The sequence below is a fragment of the Neopsephotus bourkii genome, unplaced genomic scaffold, assembly GCF_033783945.1.
Source record: "Neopsephotus bourkii isolate Nb327-2 ecotype Australia unplaced genomic scaffold, CSIRO-AGI_Nbou_v1 NB_1634, whole genome shotgun sequence".
Lineage (NCBI taxonomy): Eukaryota > Metazoa > Chordata > Aves > Psittaciformes > Psittacidae > Neopsephotus > Neopsephotus bourkii.
In genome coordinates this window covers 147,387-172,307 of record NW_026902109.1, presented here as the reverse complement: position 1 = coordinate 172,307, position 24,921 = coordinate 147,387, and the positions used below count along the sequence as shown (strand labels likewise).

Here is a 24,921-nt window from a genome sequence, read left to right as displayed (position 1 = left end):
GTCTCCATTATACATGGTAAGACGTAACCTTTCACACAACAGAGGACCAAGCTAAAGCCTTCAGCGAGGCAGTTTAGTTTGCATACTGTACTGTTTCCTTTCCCAAAGCACTAGGAAATATGACAATGTAGTCATGCACAGTATCACTGGAGAGAGCTAAGTTACACCACCATAGAGAGACCTTAACTTTGTCCAGAAACTTTAAAACACATACTTATACTTTCATTTCCCCTTTCTCTCTCAGCTTTAAAGGTTTTGCTACCCTAACTGTTTGTACATTGTCATATCATTACCTTAACACCTTGTTTCGGTTTTTACTGAGGTGGAGACAGATTTTAGTTGACTAAATATATCATGAAAAACTTTATTCAATGAAAATTCTCAATTGTATGCACAATAGCCTGACTGTGTAGGCAGGGTGCAAATTAGCTGATCTTTCTGTATATAAAACATAGGTCTCATGAGGACATGCTATAGGTCAAAAGCCAAGCCCTCTTCCCAAGACTTGAGATGCTTTTGTTAACCTCAAGCCTTGGTTCTCTTACAAGTCACTCAGTTTCCTTAGCTACCTATTTAGTAGTGAGGGTTTTCTTTAAAATGGGTATCATCAGCACTGGGGATGGGGTTTTTTCTTGCCTTTGCTCAAAGTGTTTTATAACCATCACATCACTGGCAGGCTCAGGCTTTTCCACAGGATGCCTTTGCTTTTCTAAGCCTGTCTAAGCTTTTATGTATAGGCCATTACAATGCCATCACACTGTGCCACCGGTGATGTCAGTGGGAAGTGAGGATTATAAACAATACTGGTGTCTTTCTGGACATGACTCCTGATTGGAAGCATCCCTGGCTGCAAACTTCACCTCCCACATGTTCAACTTTGCCACAGCTCCCTATTTCCACATGAACTCACTCCTGCTGGGAACACATAAACCCTGTTACAAAACCCTGACATCCTGCACTGCCCTTGATCTGCAATGCCATCCCCAGCAGTAGTGACCCACAATCCTCCCCCCGGCTCAGTAATGCTCCCTAAACTGTTAACTGGAATTTGTCAGCTTTGGGGCAAAAAGAGAAAAAAAAATGCCCTCAAAAGCCCCTTCTTAGCTTTGCTTACCCAACTTATTGGCCAGTGTGGAGGATGATGCACCCCCTGTTGAAGGCCAAGCCCTGCCAAAGCAAGCACAAAGGGGTGTGTGTGTATGTGTGTGTGTGTGTGAATATTGGGGTCTTTAGCATCATGAGGGCCATAAATGGATCAAAAAGGCTTTTTTTTTTGCACTCTCACTCCTATGGGGAGCTACCATGACCTGAGGGAAGCCGCCACCTCCCCGTTGCCTCACGCCTCGTCTGGCTGCTGCCCACCCAAGGCAGGCAAAAGAGTGGGGGTGAGAATCGGGGTCTTTAGCATCCTGAGGATCCATAAACGAGTCATAAAGGCGGGATTTTAACACACAGGTACAGCCCTGAGAGACCGAGCCCGGCCGGAGGGTACCCGCCGCTCTATACGGGGCCCTCCCCCCCCATCCGGTTGCTAGCCCGCCCGGCTGAGGCGCGGCCCCTCAGGCGAAGGGGAGGAGGGCGGTGCATCTCCGCCTCTTCCTGCAGGAGCTGTGCAGTTGCCGCTATGGCGTCGCTGCGGGTGGGAGCTGCGTTCCTTTCTGCCGTTCTCCTTTTGCTGGCGGTGGCGAGCGCGGGATTGAACGGCTACTTCGGCACCAAGTCGCGCTACGAGGATGTAAACCCGTACCTGGTGCGCGACCCGCTGTCTCTGGGTCCCGCCGCGGTCGGGTCAGGGCTCCCGCCCTCCTGCGCTCCGCTGCAGCTCCGCGCCTTGCTCCGCCACGGCACCCGCTACCCCACGGCCGAGCAGATCCGCCGCCTGGGCGACCTGCACGCCCGCCTCCTCCGCCACCGCCCAGCCGCTGACGCAGGGTCTGCCGCAGGGTCTGCCGCAGCAGCCTGCCCCGTCGCTGCTGACCTAGCCGCCTGGCAGATGTGGTATAACGAGAGCCTCGACGGGAGGCTGGCGCCGCAGGGCCGGCGCGATATGGAGCACCTGGCCCGCCGCTTAGCCGCCCGCTTCCCCGCTCTCTTCGCCGCCCGCCGCCGCCTGGTGCTGGCCAGCAGCTCCAAGCACCGCTGCCTGCAGAGCGGCGCCGCCTTCCGCCGCGGGCTCGGGCCGTCCTTCGGGCTCGGCAGCGACGGTAAGACCGGGCGCACATCTGCCCCCCTGCCTTGAGCGAGCCTTGCTCCCTCCCTGACCGACCCCGGCTCTCGCTGAGGGAGCCCCCACGTCCTCCCCGCTGCCCCGGGGCTGAGGGAAGCCGTGAGGCCAGCCCCATGTCCCGCCTCCCCAGGCTGAGGGGGACCCCGCTTTCCCCCTATAGGAACACCGCTGTGGAGGGTGGACTGCCCCTGGGGAGGTGTCTGACTGCGTCCCTGACACCTGTGTTTGCTTTCAGAAGCAGAGGTGGAAGTTAATGATTCCTTGATGCGATTTTTTGATCACTGCGCCAAGTTTGTAGCCTTGGTGGAAGAGAACGCCACGGCGATGTGCCAGGTGAAGGCCTTCAAAGAGGGGCCAGAGATGAAGAAGGTCGTGGAGAAGGTTGCAAGTGCCTTGTGTTTGCCGGTGGAGGAGCTAAATGCAGGTAATGAATGCCTGTTACAAGTGGCTTCTGCTTGAGAATGGCTTCCAAGATGTGTAGTTATGGAGAGAAGGTAACTTAAAATCATGATATAAAAGGGAGATAAAGTCTCTGATTAATTGCATAGGCAGTAAATATATATTGGTATTGCAGTAATGAATGCTTGTTAGTGGTCAGAAGAAAAAGGTGTTTGAAAATACCTTTTCTGTAGGTGAAATCAACTTTTCCTTTGCTTGGAGGCAAATCAGTGTTGTCATTCTAATTCTGCTTTGTTGAACAGGTTTAGCTTTTTTAAAACCTGTTACAGTTCAAGCACACAAATAACCTCAGGAAAAGGTGGACCTGTGTGTCCGTGTGGTAACTTCACTTGTCCAGAATAGAAGTGCTAAGTTTCACTGTACGGTCAAGTGACGAGGGGATCCCCCCAAATAAGTGTTGCTGTTGCTTCTAGCATGTCCCTAAAGCCACAGTCCCAAAATTGCAGCACACTGCTGTTCAAACTTAGCTGGTAATGTGGATGGTAGAGTAGTGGTAGTGAAAGACTGCTCTGTACTGAGCAGACAGATCTTCTCCGTGTTGACTTTCTCTGTCTTTTGTGGTGGTGGGGACACACTAGTAGTTGATACGTATAGCATGTACATCAGCAGATGTGCAGCATTTGGTGTGAAATGCCGTTGTTTTCCTCTTGTAGCATGAAAATTGGAGTCCAAAATTAGGACTTTCAGTCCGGTTGAAAACAGCTTATTTTTGGTGTTTGGCCTTTAGGCTGGCGATTATTTGTTGGCTTACATTGTTTGCATTGCTGAATTGTAATTACATTTCATTTTAGAGGCAAGTTGAAAGTTGCTAGTTGTGTGGCAGTGGTTTATCCTTTGCTTGTTTGTTGGCTTTATTGCAGATCTTGTTCAAGTGGCTTTTCTCACCTGCTCATATGAGTTAGCTATAAAAAATGTGACCTCCCCATGGTGTTCACTCTTCAGTGAAGAAGATGCCAAGGTACATGTGGCTTTGAACAGCCTGGACTAGCAGGAGGGGTCTCAGCCCATGGGAGGGGGGAGATGATATTTAAGATTCCTTTCAACCCAAACCTTTCTATGATTCTATACATGCTAAATGGGAGAGATACTTGAGAAGCCTTCAAAAGATACCATAGTGTTCAGCTACAACTTCTGACTGTGCAAGGAGTTGTAAGTTGTGTGCCCTATAATTCCTCAACATAATGAAACACTTTAGCCTCTGTCGTGGTTTAAGTCCAGTCAGTAATTCAGAAAAACCACATGTAGCCATTTTCTCACTCCCCGTTCTTCTTCCCGCCCTGCTCCCAGAGGGATGGGAAGGAGAATTGAAAGAATGTAACTCCAACGGGTTGGGATAAGAACAGTCCAGTAACTAAGGTATAACACAAACCACTACTGCTACCACCAATAATAATAATAATAATAATGATAAGGGAAATAACAAGGGGAGAGAATAGAACCGCTCACCACCCTCTGACCGATACCCAGCCTGACCCAAGCAGTGATCTAGCCCTTCTGGGTAACTGCCCCCAGTTCTGCATCCTGGGCATGATGAGCTCTGGTATGAAATACCTCTTTGGCTAGCTTGAGTCAGGTGTCCTGTGTCTGCTTCATTCTGGCTTCCCCTCCTCCCTGGCAGAGCACGAGACTCAGGAAGTCCTTGGTCAGACTAAACATTACTTAGCAGTAACTAGAAACATCAGTGTTATCAGCACTGCTCCCAGGCCGAAAGTCAGAAACACAGCACTGCACCAGCTGCTGAGAAGGAGAAAAATGACTGCTACTACTGGACCCAGGACAGTCTCCAAAGACCTTTGGACTAATTGAGCAGCAAGACTGAAATATCCTTCTTTATTCAGACTTCAGTACTGGTGCAGTCTTGATATGTCTGATTAAAAATGTCCTTTCCTGTTGTGCTTAATTCATATAATGCTTTTATTTCTCTAACATTTGAAATGCTCTAGACAGATTTGTTTTGTAAAGGATAATCGTGAGGTAAAATGCCTTGATTCTGGAAGACATCAGATGAGGTCTTCTGGGTCCTCTAAGACTTTTTCTATGTTTTTAGGCACTATCAGATTTCTAAATGTAACGCCTGTTAATAAACCCAGTAGAGCCCAGATAAATGAGACATATGATGGTTCCTCTTGTTTGAAAAAGTACCTGATGTTCCCTCTGATGTTCAGCAAGTGGTTGCCTAAAGCGTAGGCAATAGAGTTAGGGGTAAATGCTGTCATCTCAAAGAAGACTTCTGCTGAGACATGTGCTTCCTGATTATAGGGGAGGTACTTAAGGTAGTAAGAATCTGGGGCAATAAGAATTGAGAGGCTTTGCAGGGGGACCCTGTGAGCGTGAATTCCACATCAGTACAGGGGCATATGGCATTCACTGTGGAGTGATGTGTATGGAGTAAGAAGTTAAAACTTCATATACAAGTTGGTGATATCTGACATAAATTGTACCACTGAGAAGTGGAATTCTGATGATATATATCCATGAAAATGTTGGCTCAACTACAGTAACTTAATGAGCAAAAATCAAACATTTAATGTTAGGAGTCGTAAGAAATGGAGGAGAGAACAAGGAGTGCATGGTGTGCTCTTACATAACTCCAAGGCACAATTCTGTCTTTTTGAGACGTATGCACATCTCTAGAACGTAGAAATAGACAAACTCAGTTAAAAGTACGGGATTGCTTCAATCTGAAGAATGATTAACTAAGCAAAAGAACTTTGACCTTCATAAGGTGAAATCAGAAATGCTTTAAAAAGCAGTGGATAGTGATGGTCTTGTCATGTGCAGGTACTACATAAACTAGCAGCAGGCAGGTTCACAATATGCTTTATTTAACACAGCGTATAGCCAAGCTGCAGGGTACTATTAATGCTAAAGCTTGGTAGGTTCAAAGGGAAAATTGAGTTATTGTGGGAGAGAATCCACCAAAGTCTATTAAATTTGTAGAAAACCATCTTGGGCCTCAAAATCCAGAGCTGAAAGTTAGTGGAGTCTGGGAAAGTACGCCTGCTGCTTTCCCTAGGCCTGATTGTAAGTGTGATCAGAGATAAGATGCTGAATTTGGTGGCTCTTTAGTCTTTGTGGGTTTTCTTTATATTAAAGCAGCTTCATCTGGAGCCTTGGATGTTTGTTTGGTTGAGAGTGTTTGTGTCAAAGAATTGTTGATTTCATGCAGTGTGTGACAGTGTCATTGCTCCAGTTCGGGGGGGGGGAGGGGGGTTAAGGCTTGTTTTTATTTTCCCTTTGTGCACTAGCAAAAACCTGTGAATTCTAACTAGGTACTGGAATACCTGAATGACCTGAAGCAATACTGGAAGAGAGGATATGGCTATGACATAAATAGTCGCTCCAGCTGCATTTTATTCCAAGATATCTTCCAGCATTTGGACAAAGCAGTGGAAGAGAGCAAAAGGTAAATAAAAAGGCTTTTGTGCTTTGGCTACAGGCTTTCTGTGGTCAGTCATGAGTTGGATGTCATGTGAATAGAAGTACTTCTAAACTTAATAATGTTAGGGAGAATTATAATGGAAAGAATAAATTTTTTAATAGAGCAATATTATGTTAAGGAGGTTGGTTTGTTTTCAGGTGTTTTTGTGGTTTTTTTTCTTTCCATTCATGTGTTTATACCTAGGTAATGTGTTTCCTTTTAGCTTACTAATACACACAGGCCTTCAAGGGACAGCCAACTGCAGTCTGATAATGGTGCTCTCTTCCTGCACAGTTTGAGAAGAAGCCATTGAGTTAAAACAGTTGTTTAAAATGTCCTTGTTAAGAATCGTGTAACAAAAATGGAAGACTGGTTCAAAGCATCCCCGTGATACAATCTGTTGTCTGGTTACTTAAGCATTTCAGTGTGTAGCCTGTCTTTCTGCATGTGCTTGAGTGTCTTGCATTATTAAAGCTTTCTGTTCAGATTAAAGGTGTTTGGAATGTGATTGTGGAAAAAGAGTTATTACAGGGCAATCCAAACACATAGTGATTCTAGCCCAGAGCAGGCTGTTGCAGGATCGAAGAGGCCAGAGCTCTAACAGCAAGCCAGCCTTGTTGTTACAAACTTGCTTTGTCAAAACTAGGGAAGGACGGACTTGGATCAGGATGCGCAGTGATCTGTTAGACCAGAATAAAGATACTTTCGTCCTGAGGTCCTTGTAAATCCCTTGATTTAATACAGGCAGTAGTTCAGCTGTCCAGTCCAGCAACTCTGGCTAGGATATTTAGTTTCCTATCCTTATTCTTTTGCAGCAAAGCTGTAGTTTGGGAAACACTGTAGCTATAGGAATGTATTAGGCCTCACAACCAGCTACTAGTAGGCTTGAAGATACAATAGCCAGGTGTCTTCAAAGGATGCTGGTCTGATAAAGTGGGTTTTTTTCATCTATTGACATGATTTGACAACAGTAATTTTGTATCAGTGGAAGAACAATAGCAGTGGTGCCCCAACCACTGAGTTGCACAGCCCTTAAAACTGCCTTGTAGTGTCATGGATTTAACCATTCTTATACCTTCTTAAAAATTGGAGATATCTGTGCCATTTTTGTGTGGTGTTTACTCCTGTGAGCTGGTGTCAGTCAGTAGTCATGATTCATTATCTGTTTAGTGTTGATCTTGCCTTGTGTGCATCAGTATGATGGGGAAAAGTAAAATAGGAATGAAAATGGGATCTATTGGGGCATGGAGAAAACAGGCTTCACTTACAGGTTGATGTATTTGTGTCACAATCACCTGCATTTGCTTTCATGTGCTAGTAATATTTTCTGTTTATTTGCTTTGAGAGCTGCTTTAGGCTTAAGTTCAGTGCATTCATATGAGCGTTAATTTGCAACCTGTGTGCTTGTTCCTCAAGCAAACCGAAGAACTGTAAATTCATAGTTTAGTGATCAGTCACTTGAATGAATACCTTGGCAGATTAAGTGTGGAAATGTCTGTAAAAGCACATGGTATCAAGGTTATGATTGCAAGATTGTATTGTGCTATTAAATACTTAATAGAAACCAATTTATAAGTAACAATTTGTCTTTGCTGTTGATACATAAACATCAGTTACATGTGGTGGATGCTCTTGCATTCTTAGCATCCTTGGAGCTTCAATTCTGTAATCAGTATATTAAAGTAGATCTACTCTACACTTAGCAGAATATTCATAGCATCAATATATCAGAAACAAAAGCATGAGTCATCGATCTTTGAGGCTGGCTGTAAGGGTTTTTACATGATAACCCATTGGGAGATGTTTATTTTTTCCTTTTCCTTGCAGACTGAAGTTAGAAGTAGCATTCATATTTTTGGAGGAATGATCCATAAAGTTGATTATAATCATTTTATAGTAGAGAAGACAGCAAAGAAGTTTTGTTCCTGTAAGAGTTTGCTGACTGAGGATCCAAGTTGGACATCAACAGTAGTAGAGCTGTGTGTTAAGTCAGTTGAAGTGTAATTCTGAAACAGTCAGTTGGCTTTTTTTGCTGTTTAGTGCTGGACACAGAGAGACCCTGTATTCGTCACTGGAGTTCTGAGTGATGAAAGAATGTTGAGGTGATGTTTAATACATTTATTTTCTAAAGGGGAGTCATACCTAGGTAAACAGTAAAAATAGTCTTTATCTTAATTACTTTTGTGATTCACCTGGAAAACCTGACTCACAGATCAGACTTGTGTGTTTTTAGCAGTGTCAGCTTAGCATACAAGAAAATAAATGCGTTGAAAATTAGCCTTTGAAATGTACACATAGACTTTCTCAACAGTTGCATCGAGATTAGTGCGTTGGTCCTGCTGTAATGATTATGTGAGCAGAGGGAAGGAGGCCATGTAGGGCTGGCAATGAAAGCCAAGAGTGGGAGTATATATGACCCTGCATGGCACTGGTAGTCAGGGGCCTTTCTGAATTTTACTTGTGCTGTGTGCCAGCTGGCACAAAGGAGGCACCTGTGTTCATTTTGCCATGGATGTGTTAGTACATGGCAGTTGAAAACAAGTAAGTTTGGCTTTGGGGAGGAGTTGCTGTGGAATGACTGAAGGAAATGGTGATAGTGACCCCTCTGCAGCCAAGATGGCTTAAGAAATTGTGTTGTTATTTGGTCGCTCTGGTGTCTGGAAATTTAAGGCTTGTGTGGGAGTCTGTGATACCTCTCATTTTAATAATGGTGGAGTTAAAGCAATGGTAGTGACAGATCACTGTTTAAATAAACTACACTGCATCCTTTCTTCAGCTTACCAGAGAACTAAATGGAAAATACATTAGGGCACAGGTCATTAACACGTGACTGTGAATAGATTAACAGGCATGCTGCTGTGATTGCCTCTGTCATGTGCTGTGTCTGTCTCTTAAGAACAAAGTGAGAACTGGGAATGAGAGGTTGAAGAAGACCCATGGGTTAACAAAAAGACAGCAAGGCCCTTAAGGCCCTTGTACTTCTGAAATCTGAAACAACTTCTAAATGTAGCTTGACTCCTGTAAGGAGAGTGGCTAGTTTTGTTTCTTTTTAGTGTCATTCATTTTTTGAACAGTGACAGCCTTTCAGCCCTTAAATTACGTGCACTGGTTGCAGTTGCATCTACAACTGCATGCAAGATATTCCTGTAAGTTTAATAGAACCCCACCCAAACCCAAACCCAAACAAACCAAAAGCTGTAGTTGAAAAAAGCTGTATCTGTACTTCTGATTTATTGAGAAATAGATCAGCAGTCACTAAGCAGAGTGGAAGAGGTTTCATGGGGAAGAGCAGAAGTCTGAGGCAGAGCATTAAAGGACAAAGATAACTTCATCCTGTCTTTCAGTTTTGACTGCAGAAATTATTTGCGTGTGTGTAAAAGATCGGGACCCTAAAAATCTGGGCAAGTTCAAAGCTGGGTGAGCGGCCTGTGTAGTTAGCACCCTGAATGGGAACCGAAAGCTTCCGGACTGTATTGCCTTGCACAAAGGGAGCATGTTATTTCATTCCACAACGTAAGGTGGCAGTCTCAAAGCACTGAAGACTTGAGTATAATCTGAATCGGGTAACCCGGTGCACTTGGAAACACATGGAAATCTGCCGCTGCCCATGTATTGGAACAGCTCCTGTCCCCTGTGATCTACAGAGCTGAGGTGCAACTGATGTTTTCTCATCCGGGATAAGAGAGACTTATCCCGGATCCTATGGCAATAGGAATACAAATAAAAACAAAAAAAATGCAAATAAAAGTATATGCCTGTGTTAATACCAGAAGGTATTTGGTTGTGCCTCTGTGGGTGCATGAGTAGCTTTCTAAAATTATTCTGTTGTATTATGTTACTTCAAGGCAACAGATTAAACACTTTGCAACAGTTGATTACTTGAAAAACGAACCTTTGTGATGATAAAATGTCTTTTAGTGAAATGTTATTTCAATTTAGCAATGTCTGACATGGATTTGTAACTGTCTGTTTACCTTAAAAATTTAACAACAACAAATTCCAGAGCATTATCCTTGCTCCAAGTTCTCTTTTCTTTCTGAAAAGCTTAGGCTTGGCTATGCAAGAGCAGAAAGGGGAGAATTTGTGTTCCAGCAAGAAGCTGAGGGATCTGAATTGTCTGTTCTGTTAAGAGGCTTGGCAGTAGAGAACAGTGTTTTTATATTCAATAGCTTTGTCCTGGTTTTATTATCAGTTTCAGCTGAATTAAAAAATATAAACCTTGCTTTTACTGTAACCCTGTTTCTTCCATGAAGTGATTTTGGCCTTGCAGTCTGATTGCTCAGTGAATTTAATTGCCTTACTAGCTGCCTTGTTAAAGCTCACTTTTTCTTCTGGGAAAAACATCCTCTGCTGATTAATCTATCCTTAAAGTGATTCAGGTGGCAATACCTACTGCCTATTAGTACCACCTTCAATTTACAGTGCAGAAGTTTCAGACATTTTTAGGATCTTTCATCATACGAATTCCAGTAGAATCCTCAGTATAAACTAGCAATGGTCTCTCCTGTATAGGTCTTACTGTACTGCAAGATGGTTATGAAGCCTGTGAAATGGATTTTCACTATAGGATTGCTCTTGTCAACTGTCCCAATCAGACAGATGGTGGAAAGATGCTGGAATATCTATTCAGGAACATGGGTCTGATATTGAATTTATGAACAGCTGGTATTGGTGACCACCTGCTGTTAGCACACCTGTGCATGGACCCTGTTCTTCTACACATTCAGTATCAATGAAATATAAATGTCTAATCAAGGTTAATTCTTCAGTAGAAAACATCTATTCTTTGAGACCTAACCACAGTTGTAGTGGGCCTTTCAGGACCACATTCCTCCATACCTTCTTACCAGTCTGCAAGTAAATGTCATGGGCACATTTCTAGGGAGAATTTGGGGGCCAGGACTCTGTATGTTCCATACACATTTTCTTAATTACAAAAAAAGCCAACAAAAAAAAAAACCCAACCCAAAACACCCCAAAAAGCCCCCAAAAAAACAAAATAATTATCACAAGAGTTGAATATAGATTTAACCAGGTAATTTGTTGTATTGAAGTGGTATGCTTGGGCAGTTGTCTTAGTCCATAAGGCACTTTATTTTTGTGAAGACTTAAGAATTTCATTTTTCCCCAAGTCTTCCTGCTACAGATAGAAAATGCAGTCAGGGTATGCAACTGTGTCGTGAAGAAGCTAATGGGGAAACACTGCTCACTAAACTGTTGGTTTCCCTCCCACTGGATTCTAGGGCTTACTGAAAGTGTCAGCGCGCTTCCTTATGATGGTAGAACTGCCAGGTAGTCATACATATGTGTATGTTCGCTTGCAGTTGGGCTGCTAGGGAAGAATCCTCGAAAGGCTGCTCTTACCAGCCAGTGATTGTTTAAACAGTTAGAAAGTGTTCCATTTCCCAAAGCTGTGGTATTTAGAGATGCTTCAGTGTTGGGGTGTAGAGGAGCAATCAATGAGCATCACCTTACCTCAGAAGAAGCAGTGAGGCATTGCTGTTTCTGAGCCACAAAGCTCAGATGTATTCTTAGTGGCTCATACATGGGCTACAGCTAGTGACCAAAACCTAGTATGTTATCTCCACACACCAGCATGGTGCTGATGGTAGGAATAACCTTGGAGTTGATGGGCCTTCATCCTTCCTCAAGAGGCATATCTGGTCTGTGTGTTGCATGGGACTGCCAGCAGAACTCCATTGTTCACTGGCTTCTTGCCTAGGCACACTGATCTTGGGAGGAGAAAGGGGAAACATTACCGTGGCAGGAGGAAGCTCCTGTTGCTGCAGCACAGGGTATGAATCTGTAGGAAAACTGTACATAGAAGGCTTAAAGATATGTTACTTTTTGGCTTCAGGTTTCTGTGACATGCCCAGGTAAGCCTTACATCTGTGATCTGGAGGTGCTGTGCTGCCAACAGGAACTCTGTGTACAGATGAGAAATCCATGTATTTTCATAGCTAATGAAATAGGAAGCTGCCAGTCTTACAAAAAAACCCCAAAACAATCTTAACAGCTGCACATGGGCAGGGGTGGATTTGGAAATCGGTTGTGGCACACTTCAAGGATATCAGATATTCGTTAAAGCTGTTTTATGTCTTTTTCTTCTAGCTTCAAATGTGTAACAAGTCTACCCTTCTTGCTCTTGAAAGAGAGTATGAAATTCCTGTTAATACTTTACATGTACTGTCCGAGTGGATTACCGTAAGGCTTTGGAAACTAGGAAGTGCACTTTGTGTAGCCATTTCAATATTTAAAGTATGTGGCTAATGACTGAAAATACTAACCTAGCTGCACATACATGTTGAGTAGTATTTGGTTGTTTCCTCTGAAAGTAAGCAGGTTCAGACTAACTTGAAATTGGATGTAGTTCAAGATCAAGTGAAGGTGATCTATGTAGTTATACCAGGCTAAGCCATATGGTAAACAGCTCAATTTGCCAATTTGTCATAGAATCATAGAATGGTTTAGGTTTGAAGGGACCTTAATGATCATCCAGTTCCAATCCCCCTGACATGGGCAGGAACACCTTCCAAAGGTGTCTCAAAGCCCTGTCCAATCGGGCCTTTAACACTGCCAGGTAGCTTTTGTTGTTTCATGTAATTTGCATTCCTCTTTGCAGGTAAGTTTACAACCTTTCTGTAGTCATTTACTGCTAACTAGTAGCACTTAGGAGTGACTTAATCACTCCTTTCAAGCCTGTGACTCAGTACAAAAGAATTCAATATGTGATGTAAAACCAATTAAGTGTTCGAAACTATCTTTTTATAGTACGTACAAAGGGAACAGAGCAAAAAGCTTCCACGTATGCAGTAGAAGAGATATAATTGGGTTAAAAAAATTCAGATCCAAGTTTTTTAGGTATTTCTTTTATTAAACCTGTCTTTGCTAGAGGGATCCCATCTTTGCACAGTGCAGGTTCTTGGTTATTTGAGTGCATCAGCAGGTTCAGAATGTCGTGTGGTCCTTGGTGGGGGTTGTAAACCAGTGTACCTGATCACCCACTGGAGAATAACCTGAGCTATGATGTGTAGATATGTAATTGGTGTTACTTGAAGTGTAGAATGGTTTATAGCCAGATGTGTACTATATGGGCTTACTCTGAGGTATGGAGTGGCTCTTATAGAGCCAGGTCAGAGGCATTGGTACTGCGCCCCCCAGTCACCTTCTCAGAGAGCTTGAAGGTGTGTGTGACTCTATAGCTTTGTATGGGGCCACTTTAGGGATGTCCCCACTCTGTCCCCTTGATGCTTTGGGGTACTGGGGAGTGCCTGTGATGATAACTTGTGGACCAGGTGCTTGTCACCTCTGCTAATTACTTAGTGATATGTAACTTAAGGGGGGAGGGAATAAAAACTCTACTCCACACTGTGTGTTCAGAGGGGAGGGAGTTGTGTATGTGATGGGTAAACTGATCCATGTAATAAGGTGTTCATGTATTCACAGAGTAATGTGCCAGCTGTACAGCTCAGTAGACCACACAGTTTTATAAGTACACCTGAAAAATATACAGGTCTCCATTTCCAGAAAATCAGAGACTTACACTTATAAACTGCAAATATCTTAAGACATCTGTGTCATATTGTATAGTCAGTTTTGGTAGGTTCATCTTTCAAGGATAGTGCTTCTGATGTGATTAAATGGTGCTTTGGGGGAAACCAGATAGAGGTACAAAATTCCCCACAGGTCCTTGTAGCATGTTCAGCAGTATCCCTGTATCTGCATTTCTGAAGTGTGTGTGCATGTGCTGGCTTCTCTCAGATACCTGGGCAGTCCAAGGGACCTCCCCTGGGAATGTATCTTTTCATCTCTCTGCCTAGAACCATGTATTTCAAGTGTTGCTTGTGCCTTTCAAACCTTCCAGAGCATACTTAATCTTTCATATTAACTACCTATTATTTGCTTGTTCAGTATTGCTCTGGAAAGGTATCTCAGCAACTTTCATAGAGTCATATCCTTTTATCTAAGGAATTAAGAACCTAAGCAAAACAGTATCTAGGCAACTAACATACAAATGAACGGATCTATCAGTATTCACTTTCCACAGGAAGAGTTTGACCCTCTTGATTTGGTTTTGCCTCATTGTGGTGCTACAACATTTAGCATCATCAGGATGCTGAACAATAATGCATTTACTCTCTGAGATCTGCAAGAATGTGAGAGGTGGAATCATTCAGAAAAGAGCCTTTGAAACTGCAGAAGCTCTGAAGTGAAATGCAATGAAGCCTTGTTAGCTTTGGGTGATAAACTCTTGCAAGACAAAGAAAATCTTGACAGTATTTGTGGTGGCATTTTGTTTTGTTGGTGGTGATTATGGAAATGAATGGGCACAGCTGTCTTCTGATGTACTATTTAAGGTGGAAGTTTTGACCGAGGACTTTGGCTTAATACTGTTTGACAGCTGTTTTTTATTTTGTTTTCTCCTCAGTTGTGCTAACACCCTGAGCAACACCACTGTTAAGTATTTCTGCTGTCTTCCAAGTCCCACCACTGAGTTCCCCAATCTCTGCAAGTTCCATTGCAGATTTAGGGTTCCTCCAGCTGTTTTCTCCAGAAATAAATCACAAAGGGGTGTGGGAGGGATTCTTACGACAATTCAGCCCGTATATGAGAATTCTTACCATAGCTGAAAATAGAGGAGTTTGAGTTCTTTGTCCTGGCTTTTGTACTGGGGAGGAAAAGGACAGAGTGTAGTTTAAGCTTGCTTGTTTAGCAGTTGTTAAAACTTAATTTATTTGAAGCTGTTGGAGAGATTTTTTGCATGAGGTTTAAAGGTTGGCCAGTTAAGCTTTGCTGTAAGGAATGTTTTTTCTTATCCCACTGTCTCCTGGGATTTGGGTTTTCTCTAGCTGAGTCACACTGGTGCTTAGGACAATTCAAGGTAAACCCAAATCTGCTGTGATTAAGAAGTAGAATTTGCCTGAATGATAAATCCCATATCTGTGCGTCTCCATGGTGAAATTTATCTTTCAGGGCTGTGCTGATGTATTGTTCAGTAACTTCATTTTCAGGTGCAGTCGGATTTCCTTAGAAGGTTATACCAATGGGCAGTTCAGTAGCTGAAGTTGACACATGTCTTCAATGAGCCCTGCTTGTGTTCTACTTAGGGACAGCCACTTCTGCTCCCATAAAATGAGCATGAAACGAGTCACCAGCAGTCACGTTCAGAGAAGCTCTTAAAATTTGATGGCACAGTTTTATTCACAGTCTCTTCATCTCCTTTTAAAGTCAGTAATGAGATATTTTTCTTTTTCTACTGATCAAAACTTTTAGTACTAAATAGAAGGGAGAAAGTGAACTGAAATAGCATTGGCAGGTGCCAGAGTACAATGTTGAGAACTTTAGTGCTTCTATGTGATACTGAATCATTATTGATCGTAAAGAAAGACTGAGTGTGGAAGTCTCAGGCCTTCTGTTTAATAATCCATTAGCCTGTGCTACTGTTCGGCGTTTATCAGTGTTTTGCTTATTGTGATTTGTGCTCCTGTCTTTATCAGAAATGTAGGGCCAGTAGTAACCTTTGCCTGTGTACATGCTTGGAAGAGGCAGTCTTTTGTGATTTCTCCCATGATTAAAAGTATTACTGTCACTGTTTAAACCTTCATGGTGATTTTTATTGTCGTTGTTAAATGATATGAAACTGCACATGAACTGGAGTCATAACCATAGATACGGAACAGGGAATGCTTGAGTAGTCTTAGAAATCAGACATTCGGCACTGGTGAGAAACCCAAGTATACTGTTTTGAAGAGACTGTTGAAAACTAAGGATTGTGCCACATAAGGAAACAGTTTTTAATCCTTGTTAAAGTAATATGGTGGGACAGGTGTGAGAGGGAGAGGTTGGTTTTGTCTCCCAAGGTGGTTTGACCTGTTGGCATGAGGATTTAATGAGATTAAAGCAGGTGAAATAAAAACTCAAGTTACAGGTGAGAGTGGGCACCTTGTTTATTCCTTCTTTTGTCTCCATGAGATTTTCTTTTCTTGTTCTTTAAAAATCTATGGGTGTGTATGTCTATATGCTATAATTAATTTCCTGTTTTGGAAACTTACGGTTGGGGGGTATGGTGAGTGAAATCCACTCCCTATGGAGTGAATAATGCCTGTGTAACACTTGTTTTGGAGACTTAAGGAGCATATTCAAATTTCTAGCTTTCTTGTTTAGTAAACTATAAAACACAGACCACCACATTTGGAAACAGGCATGTGTTAGAAGGGCGTGCAGCTGGGACCAAATAAAACTGTGCTGAGTTGCTAGAGCTTGGTGATAATCTTCCAAGAGTGCCAAAAGAACCTTAATGAAATAGCTGAAATAACAGCCAGCGTGTGTTGGCTTCAGCCAGGAAGCTTGTGGAGGTTGGCAGGTGTGATGATTTAAAAACAAATAAATAAGGGGGGAGGGGGGGGGGGGCGAAGGAAAGGAGAAAACCCAGCTCCAGGGGAAAATCAGAATTACAGACCAGTTTAATAGAAATAACGATTAACATTGATGAGCAGCTTGAAGAATATGATATACCAGAGTGCTGCCAATATGGCCCTGTGAAAGGAAAACTTACCTCTTGTTTGCTTATGGATCTTTTCCAGGAACTACAAATAGGGTGGTCTGGGTGACACAGTCATGATTTCCAAACATCTTTCTACAGGTTGTTTCCTTATCAAAAGAAATCGAGCAGCCAGGGTTAATGGGAAGGTCCTTACATGGGTAAAAAATGAAAAAAAATACAAGAAATGGAGGTAGGGTAGCTGATGGTGGTTTTTTTCCCAGCAGAGGCAGGTTGCTAGTGAAGATAGATCTGCAAGGGTCTGGACTGCCCAGCATGTGGAAATGACCAGGAAAAAGAGATGAGAAGTGTCATTACAAGTGCAGCAGTTTTACTCAAGATAAAAGAAGAAAAATAGTTTCTACTAGGAGGATTGTAAAAGGACTTTGCGAGACTAATTGGGCTTGAAAATTACACCTTTTTGAAGTAACCCACATGGTAAAAATAGTCGCATTGTTATCTGTCAGGTAGACTCTGCAACAACTTGCTCAGGAACTGAGTTTTGAGGTTATTAAAGTTGTCTGGAAGTATCTCAGACATCTGTAAGCTGATGAGAAAAGGTGTTAGGTGTCCTGAATTAAAACAGCATCATGGATGCTGTGTGGATTTACAGTGTAATTTGATGTCTTGAGCATTGTGCATTTCTACTACTCTGATCTAAAAGGACATAGCTCACTTGGAAAAATTGTGGGGTTTTTTTTTACTAAGGGGAGAGTATGTGCATGTCTATGGAGTATGGTCAGAAGAGCTGCAGGCTCACCAGGGAGCAGAATGGTGCAAGACATGTTTCAGACTGCACAAACACCTGGCTATATATGGCTCATTGCTATACTGAACTGGTAGTAGAGCCCATCATGTCCCCATACTGAATTCCTGCTTATCTGAGCAAAGTTTGAATGTATAGGCAGATCCCCTAGCTAACCATTTTTCAGTTGCTTCAGACTTTAGGTTGGAGCGGAGATAGAGCCTTCTTTTCAGGCCAGTAGAGATGTGTCTTAACTGTGGGTGGACTTCACTGGCAGCAGGAGTGTTGCCAAACATGATCTCTTGACTTATGAAAGCTAAACATGTGTTTACATGTGCTAAATAAGTCATGTGGGCTTCTGAGTGACACTTGGGGATGGTCCCAAAATTCATCATCCTTCTCTGGAACAAGGGGTGGATTTTCATCTTGGCTAATGCTGCTTCTTGCAGCAAACCAGCTCTTCCCTTTGGTTGAACGGTATGTAACCTTGTGTTGTGCAAGCTTAGTTTTAGGCTTTGTTTGTGGTATGAATCAGTGGCTCAGTTTGCTGGCCTGTGTGCTGAGGGAGTATAATCTTTTCAAGTAGTTGGTGTTCTTGAGAATAAGTAGTAATGGACTAATGAACTGTGGAGGGACAACTGTTTTCCTCCAGTGACTGGATTGCTGTCTTCAGACTAAACTTCGGTGAGTGCTGGTGTACCTTCCAAACAGCTGAATAGTACTGGGGGGGAGGAGGAGGGGAAGTCAGTTTTTTGCCTCTCAGGGCAAACAATTATCACAGTATAGAATGACAGAATAGTTAGGGTTGGAAAGGACCTTAACATCATCTAGTTCCAACCTCCCTGTTCTTGTATTACACACAGTTAAAAGCGTGGGTGATCATAGAGGTAGGCAAGAAACACTCCTTAAAACCCTGCACTGGTGGTTCTATGTCAGGGAGGGAAGCAGTTTGTGTGATAAATCAGTAATTTGCCTGCTTCTGCAGGTAATCATATGGTTATAGTTAGGTCAGAGGGTAGTAGCGCTTTACTGTAGTTTCTTAATGTGCAAATAAGTTTGTACTTAGACTTAATTTTCATCTTGAAACTGAGTTGTCACTTATTCTTTATTACAGCAGCTGGAAAAGGTTTTGATCCTCAAATCTAGGAAAGTTAATGCTGAAAACATAAAAACTTTCCAGCTCTAAAATGATGATTACGTGGGGGCTCTTCACAACACCTTGGATTAATTTAGGCAGAAGCCTATTAGAAAGACTTTTAGAAAATCTGTGTTGTTTGAAGTATGTAGCTAAAGCAAAAGAGTATGTTTTAATAATAACTCACTGGGCTTTGTGAAGTGGACTGTGTCCTGGATGATCTCACCTGATAGTTCATTATGCTTTGTCATTTGAGCACTTTTTGAATCTGCCAGAGAACAACAAAAAAAATTACTGACTCTAATCAATCCTATTAAATACAGCTCGGTGTCCTGAGAAAAGTTATTATGTTTTAGCTGTAGGTTTGTACTAAAGGAAATCTGTGAAACACGTAGTAAAAAAATGTATTTGGTTAAAAAAAAAAAAAAAAGAACGTGTCTGAGTTTTTCCAAACAGCCGGTGGCGGGGGAGTGGTCATATGTATTTGCAGTGGGTCTGTTAACAGAAATAGTAAGTTACTGCACTGTCCATGAGCCCTTCTGCATGTTGACAGTGGAAGGGGACTCAGTCTAACAAAGGGCTTGACTTGGTTTGTGACTTAGCAGAGCCTTGTAGCTGGTTTGGCAGTTTGGTACTTTCTCTCAAATTCCTGATGGAAGGAAGCAATGCTGTTTAGAAATCTTGTATTTAATCCAAACCCGGTGTACTAACATTAGCACGGTCACTGGATTATCCCATACCTGGGTATAAAGCACAAGCACGTAGGTTCACGCAGGAGTTGGAGAGATGTACTGAATATATGGATGCACACCATTAGCTTGTTTCTTGCTTTTGTTTATCATACTTATATTGGGCTCTAGCTGTAGCCCAACTGCATTTATTACAGCTTCTTGCATTTTATGTAAAAGCTAATACCTTAAATTAGGGCAAAGTTTAGGAAACTTGGGTGCTTTAAAACAAGTCTGTGATACACTGAAGTTCCCAAAGAGGGTTTTGAACTTGTTTTACTCCAATGCCCAACAGAGTCTACTTTCTGAAGCCTACATTGCTGACAGTTGTGCAATATGCTGGTGTATTTGTTTTAAAGCACAGGCTTTTGCTCATCCTTCGTATATTTCTCTTTTTCAGTTCAAAACCTATTTCTTCACCTGTGATTGTACAAGTTGGACATGCAGAGACACTTCAGCCACTGCTTGCCCTTATGGGTTTCTTCAAAGATGATGAACCTCTCAAGGCAAACAATTACATCAAGCAAGCGCATCGGAAATTTCGCACTGGCCGGATCGTGCCTTATGCTGCCAACCTGGTGTTTGTGCTTTACCACTGTGATCAAGTGAAAAACCCTGAAGAAGAGTATCAAGTACAGATGCTGCTGAATGAAAAACTGATGTTGTTTCAGCACTCGAATGAAACCATCTCTACTTACGCAGACCTCAAGGACTATTACAAGAACATCCTGGAAAACTGCCACTTCAAAGAAGAGTGTGAATTGCCAAAAGTTAATAATACTGCTGTTGATGAACTTTGAGGGAATGAAATGGAGTGGGTGTTCTGAAAATTGATCTCGGTTCTGTTTGACAGATGTTGTGAACAACCACTTTTGATGATTTGCTGCTGCCGTGTTGACTTTGAAAATTTGTTGATTTGATGGGTTGCTTATGCAAATAAGTAATTTCATTGGTCGTTCCTCTTATGAATGTGCCATAGATGGATTTTAAGAGCTGGGGCAACTTCTGTTTTATCAGGCGTTGGATGGATTCACTATTGCTTTGCTCTGCCTCTTTTGCTAGCTGCTTTTTTCCTGTGGTGGGCATGAAATAATTTGAACCTGTGAGCTTTTTTGCTCCTTTTCCTGTGCTTCTAGGAGGGAGAGAGTACATAGTACTTCTGCACAGCTGCCTAGTATCTGGCTGGACAGTACCATGTAACCATCTTTTTTGGGCATTTAAAGCAGGCAAAGTTGCAGTGTTTCTGCATTCATCATTGATCTACCCTGCATAGCAAGTTAGCTTCCAGGGTAAGTAGACTTAAAGTGAGGCAGTGGGAAGATGTTCTGGGAGATGCACCAGTTGTTCTCTGAGTAATCTGGTGTGTCTTTCACTTGACACCATCAATTTCTTGTGTTAAAGTTTTGGGTTAGGGCATTCAGATTAGGCTCTGCTACGTGTCTTGGTCCTGATGAGGTACTGACACTTGTCCTAGCCGCTCTGGTTGGAAGGGACCTCTGGAGGTCTGCAGTCCAGGCTCCTGCTTGAAATGGGATTGTTGCTAACCCTAAATCAAGGCAGGTTTTGGACTGTAAAAAGGAACTGAGACTTCTGCTAGCTTTAAGGCACCATACGCGGTGTCACTTACGTAGGACTTACACATTGATGTGCTGCCTTGTTCTTGAAATTAAGCTCGTCTTAAAGAAATTAATTGCATACAAGTACTGGTGATTTTTAAAGACAACTGCACTTCAAGTAGGTTCACTTGCTGCTGAAAGTTGGAAAGTATTTTAGAGCTCTGCAGTGTGACAGAAAAACGGGAAAAGAAGATAATTGTTCAGAATGTCTGAAAGTAAGTCAGATAAAAATTCCATCATTGCCCAGGAAAGAATGACTCTGAACAGGCTGCCCCAGAGCAAATGAGGGTATGGATTTATGGTCTGGTAGCTCTTGAAGTGTGTATTCGTACCCTATAATGAATGTTACAGAGCTTGCGCCGTAAAGTGAGACTTAGTTTGCTGTGTTTACTGGAGAGGGGGTGAAAGGTTGATCTAAGTGAATACCACAGGGTGTCAGGTGCACTATAAATGTTTATACCCTCATTTGCTGCAGGGTAATTTCTTTTTGTAGGTTCACCTTCATAACTGAGAACTTAATTGCTGCAAAAACAGAAAAGAGAAAAACAGGCTGAAAGTTGAGGAGTTAAACTTGGTGTATGGTGGTCTTCTGTTTTGTTTTTCTTCAGGATTTAGGCTTTTGTCACTTTTTTTTTTTTTTTTTTAATATGGCTTGTAAAAAAGCACTTAAAGTTTACATACCTGTAAGTTAAGGAGCAGTCCAGAAACCTGGTTTGTACTGTTTTACTGTTAAGGGCTTTCCCTTATGTTGGGATGTAGTGCCCTGTTTTGTTAGTACACTAGTATCTATGGAGACCAGGGTTCTGATCACTGAAGGTACTGATTGAAAAGGGTGGATATTTCAGCATTAACATCCGAGTGGAGTACTTGCCTGTGTTAGCTCTGCAGCAATTTTTGTGACGCTAGTGAGACGGTTAGGGAGGAGTATCAGTGCTAGAAACAAATGCAGGGATGTACGTCAGGATACTTGTCAGCCCCAGCATATATCAGCTTGGCATGTCTCCTTTTGACATGATCCTACCTTGAGACTAGGTCAACAGATAGTAATGACTGTGACAGATGCCTGTTACGAACTTTATTGCAGCATTGAGGCAAGCTACAAAGACATTAATCTTTCTTTAAAGGCAGTTAAGTTGGGTAAATAGCAGATGTGAGAGTAAGAAAATCCACCTTTGGATAAATATATTTTTTTGTGAGTCAGTCATCCTGTGATGATTCATGATTCGAACAGAAAGGATGAAAGCCTGACAACTGGAGATGAATGGAGGATTTCTGTTGTCAGTTCAGTGAAACCGATTTTTAAGACATCGTTTGCTAAAAGATAAATCCTTCCGCATGGAGGAGCAGTATGTTGCACTTAACTGCATTTTTAATTATGTGCCAAATGAGGTGGAGGAACCAAAAAATTCCTTCTACAGTGAAGCATCATTTGCTTATGCATTACCAAACTGATTGTATGCTTAAATTGTGTGCAAAGGGCTTCAAGGATGACTCTTCAGAGGCTGTGTTCTATTATGCCTTGGAATACAAGTCCATTGTAACTCCAGCATAACAGATATATCTTCAGTGGCTGTCAGCAGTTAGCTGAAAAGGAAAATGTACTGTTTCATTTCTGACCTGTGTTTAAAGGAGGCACTGACTCACTCCTTTGGCAGAATTAGAGGCTGAATGTGGAAACTTGCACAGTTGTAGCAATAGAAGTGTTTGGGCATATAATGTTTTAGGCATTTGTTCATGTGGCTGATTCTTACCACAAGGGAGGTGACTTCAGTAGGACCCTTTTATTTATTAAATACATCTTTGTGTACTATAAATGAAAGCTAAAGTGCATCAAAATACATTTTTGATCACTGAGATACTTGAGCAGTAACTCAGTGAGCACTGTTTGAACAGGCTGTCATATCTCATGGCATTGTAGATGACCATCTCCTGAAAAAGTCCTGCAAGAAAAATAATGCTTTCTCTTCCTTTGTGTGGCTCTGGACAGAACACCTCATTTCAGTCATCTGTTGAGAACTCTGCAACCTTTCTCAAACTGGAAGCTTTCATTGATGAAAATTACCAATGGTGTTCATGGACACTGATCTTAAATATGTTTGAACTGCATTTTATTTTGTTAAATGTCTAAAGCTTAACTAATATTTCTGGCAAATTCCATTTTTTTTCCTCCTAGTAAGTACTGCTGCTGTAATTCTGGTTAGCATTGAGCTGTCAAATCGCTGGATGCAATGTAGTAATATGGTACTAACTGGATGAATTTTGAGAACTTTTGGATTTTGAGAAATTTTGGATTTTTAGTGCTGTGAAATAAAACTGCATACTTTCTTCATATTTCTTATGAGTGGTAGTAATGACATGATCTTTAGTATCATAGCTGTGTTCTGCTTCAGAATGCATTTGGTAAAAGTTGTTACAACTTGCATTGGTGTGTCTGATTAAATTCATCATGTTGCTTGGTGATTAACATAAAACACCTTAGTTTTTTGCTCTTGTATTTTGAGGTGAGTGAAAATTAACTCATGTTTCCGGGAGCTTTGGTTTTAAAAACAGTGATAGTTTCTGACAAGTTTTTCAGATATTACTGTAGAATACAAAATGTCTGGAAGCATACTGCATTTTGAAGAGGAGTGAAGGTTATACGCATGGTTTTGTGCAGTCCAGAATCTGCTGCAGTATTGTTTTTCTAAACATTATCACTGTCAGTAAGAGATTGACACTGTTGATTTGATATGCAATATGCAATATTGCAATACTTCCTAACCTGTCATTTCTTGTAGGTATTTGGCAATAGATTGTCATTATTAAGTATTGATTAGCTACTTTGTTAATTCTCTAATTACCTACATGTAAATATTAAGCTTTGGCTGCAGCGTGCTCATGAGCTGAGGATGCAGCACTTCTAAGTGTGTTGTGCATCATCTTTGATCAAGGGCTGTTTCTTCATTTTTCAGAATTATTAGTCTGTAAGACAGTTTGAAATACGAAATGTCATTTTGTTAGTTGTCTGTCTTTTCAGATGTTAGCTTGCAGTTGCTGGTATAGCAGAAATAATGGCTTATTTTTGAGTTGTTAAATTCTGTTTTACTGGGCTTGAAGTTATAAGTTACTTCTGATTGTCAGAGTTATTTCAAACCTGCCCGTCCTAAGGACTGACCTTACTGGGCTGGAGTGAAGGCCTCTTGTGTCCCCTTCATAGCCTTCAAAGAAAAGTCAGGACCATCAGAAGAAGAATTGCATGCAAATGCAAACAGTATACATCGGTAAGTCCATGAAAGCTTAGTGCCAGGAGCAGGTGAGTCAGAGGGAGCCTGGAACTGTAAGATTTCTGAGGGGATTTTTCTCCTCACCCTTCCTCCTCCTATGAATTTGTTGTCTTGAGGCCAGCCACACTTTCATTACCTGTGTTGTCATAGTGAGGCCATACTTTGCTTTAGTGCATGGTGTAGTTGGTTTCTTTAAGAGTTCCACATCTATCTTTTGTGTTGTTTTGACTGATGGGGGTGTGTGGGTACATTCTGTCTTTGATAATCTGCCACTTTGAAATTCATCATGAAGACTCAGCAACTCCTGTGTATCCGGTTCAGCTTTTGCATGCTGTTTTACTGCGTGATTTCTCAGGATTTCTGGTCCAGTAAGTAGAAAACTATTTTGCAACTGCTTTGTTTCTGATGTTGGTAAGATTTTTGAAGAGGGTTTTCATTGACTGAAATACATGCCAGGCCAGAGCTAGGTTCTCCTTCCAGATCTGATACGACCTTTACAAACATCTGATTGATGTTTGCAAAGGTCGTACAGCTTTATTTTCCCCTCCCTAATTTGCTTCCAGAAGTGGAAAATTAAGATTATATATAGATTAGCCTGCATTTATGGCTTTTTTTTTTTTCCCTACGTAGTTCAGTATTTAAGGAGAAAGTTCATTATTTAAAGAGAGACTTTTATTTAAAGCCAAGATAGAGGAGGTGGGGGAGGTTCAGGATATGATCTTCATGGTGGTGGATTTTTTTTTTTCTTAAGTAATTCCTTTGAAAAAGGGTTTAAAGCAAGCATTGT

General features: G+C 41.8%; 1 protein-coding gene across 1 annotated transcript; it reads left to right on the top strand.

Annotated features, from left to right (window-relative positions):
- The first annotated feature begins 1,593 nt into the window (after positions 1 to 1,593).
- Positions 1,594 to 23,200, top strand: MINPP1 (multiple inositol-polyphosphate phosphatase 1). Its single transcript, XM_061373804.1, has 5 exons — positions 1,594 to 2,204; positions 2,463 to 2,651; positions 3,547 to 3,644; positions 5,959 to 6,092; positions 19,656 to 23,200. Exons 1-5 carry the CDS (start codon positions 1,625 to 1,627, stop codon positions 20,053 to 20,055), a joined length of 1,401 nt encoding a protein of 466 aa, XP_061229788.1. The 5' UTR covers positions 1,594 to 1,624; the 3' UTR covers positions 20,056 to 23,200.
- Positions 23,201 to 24,921: the final 1,721 nt, after the last annotated feature.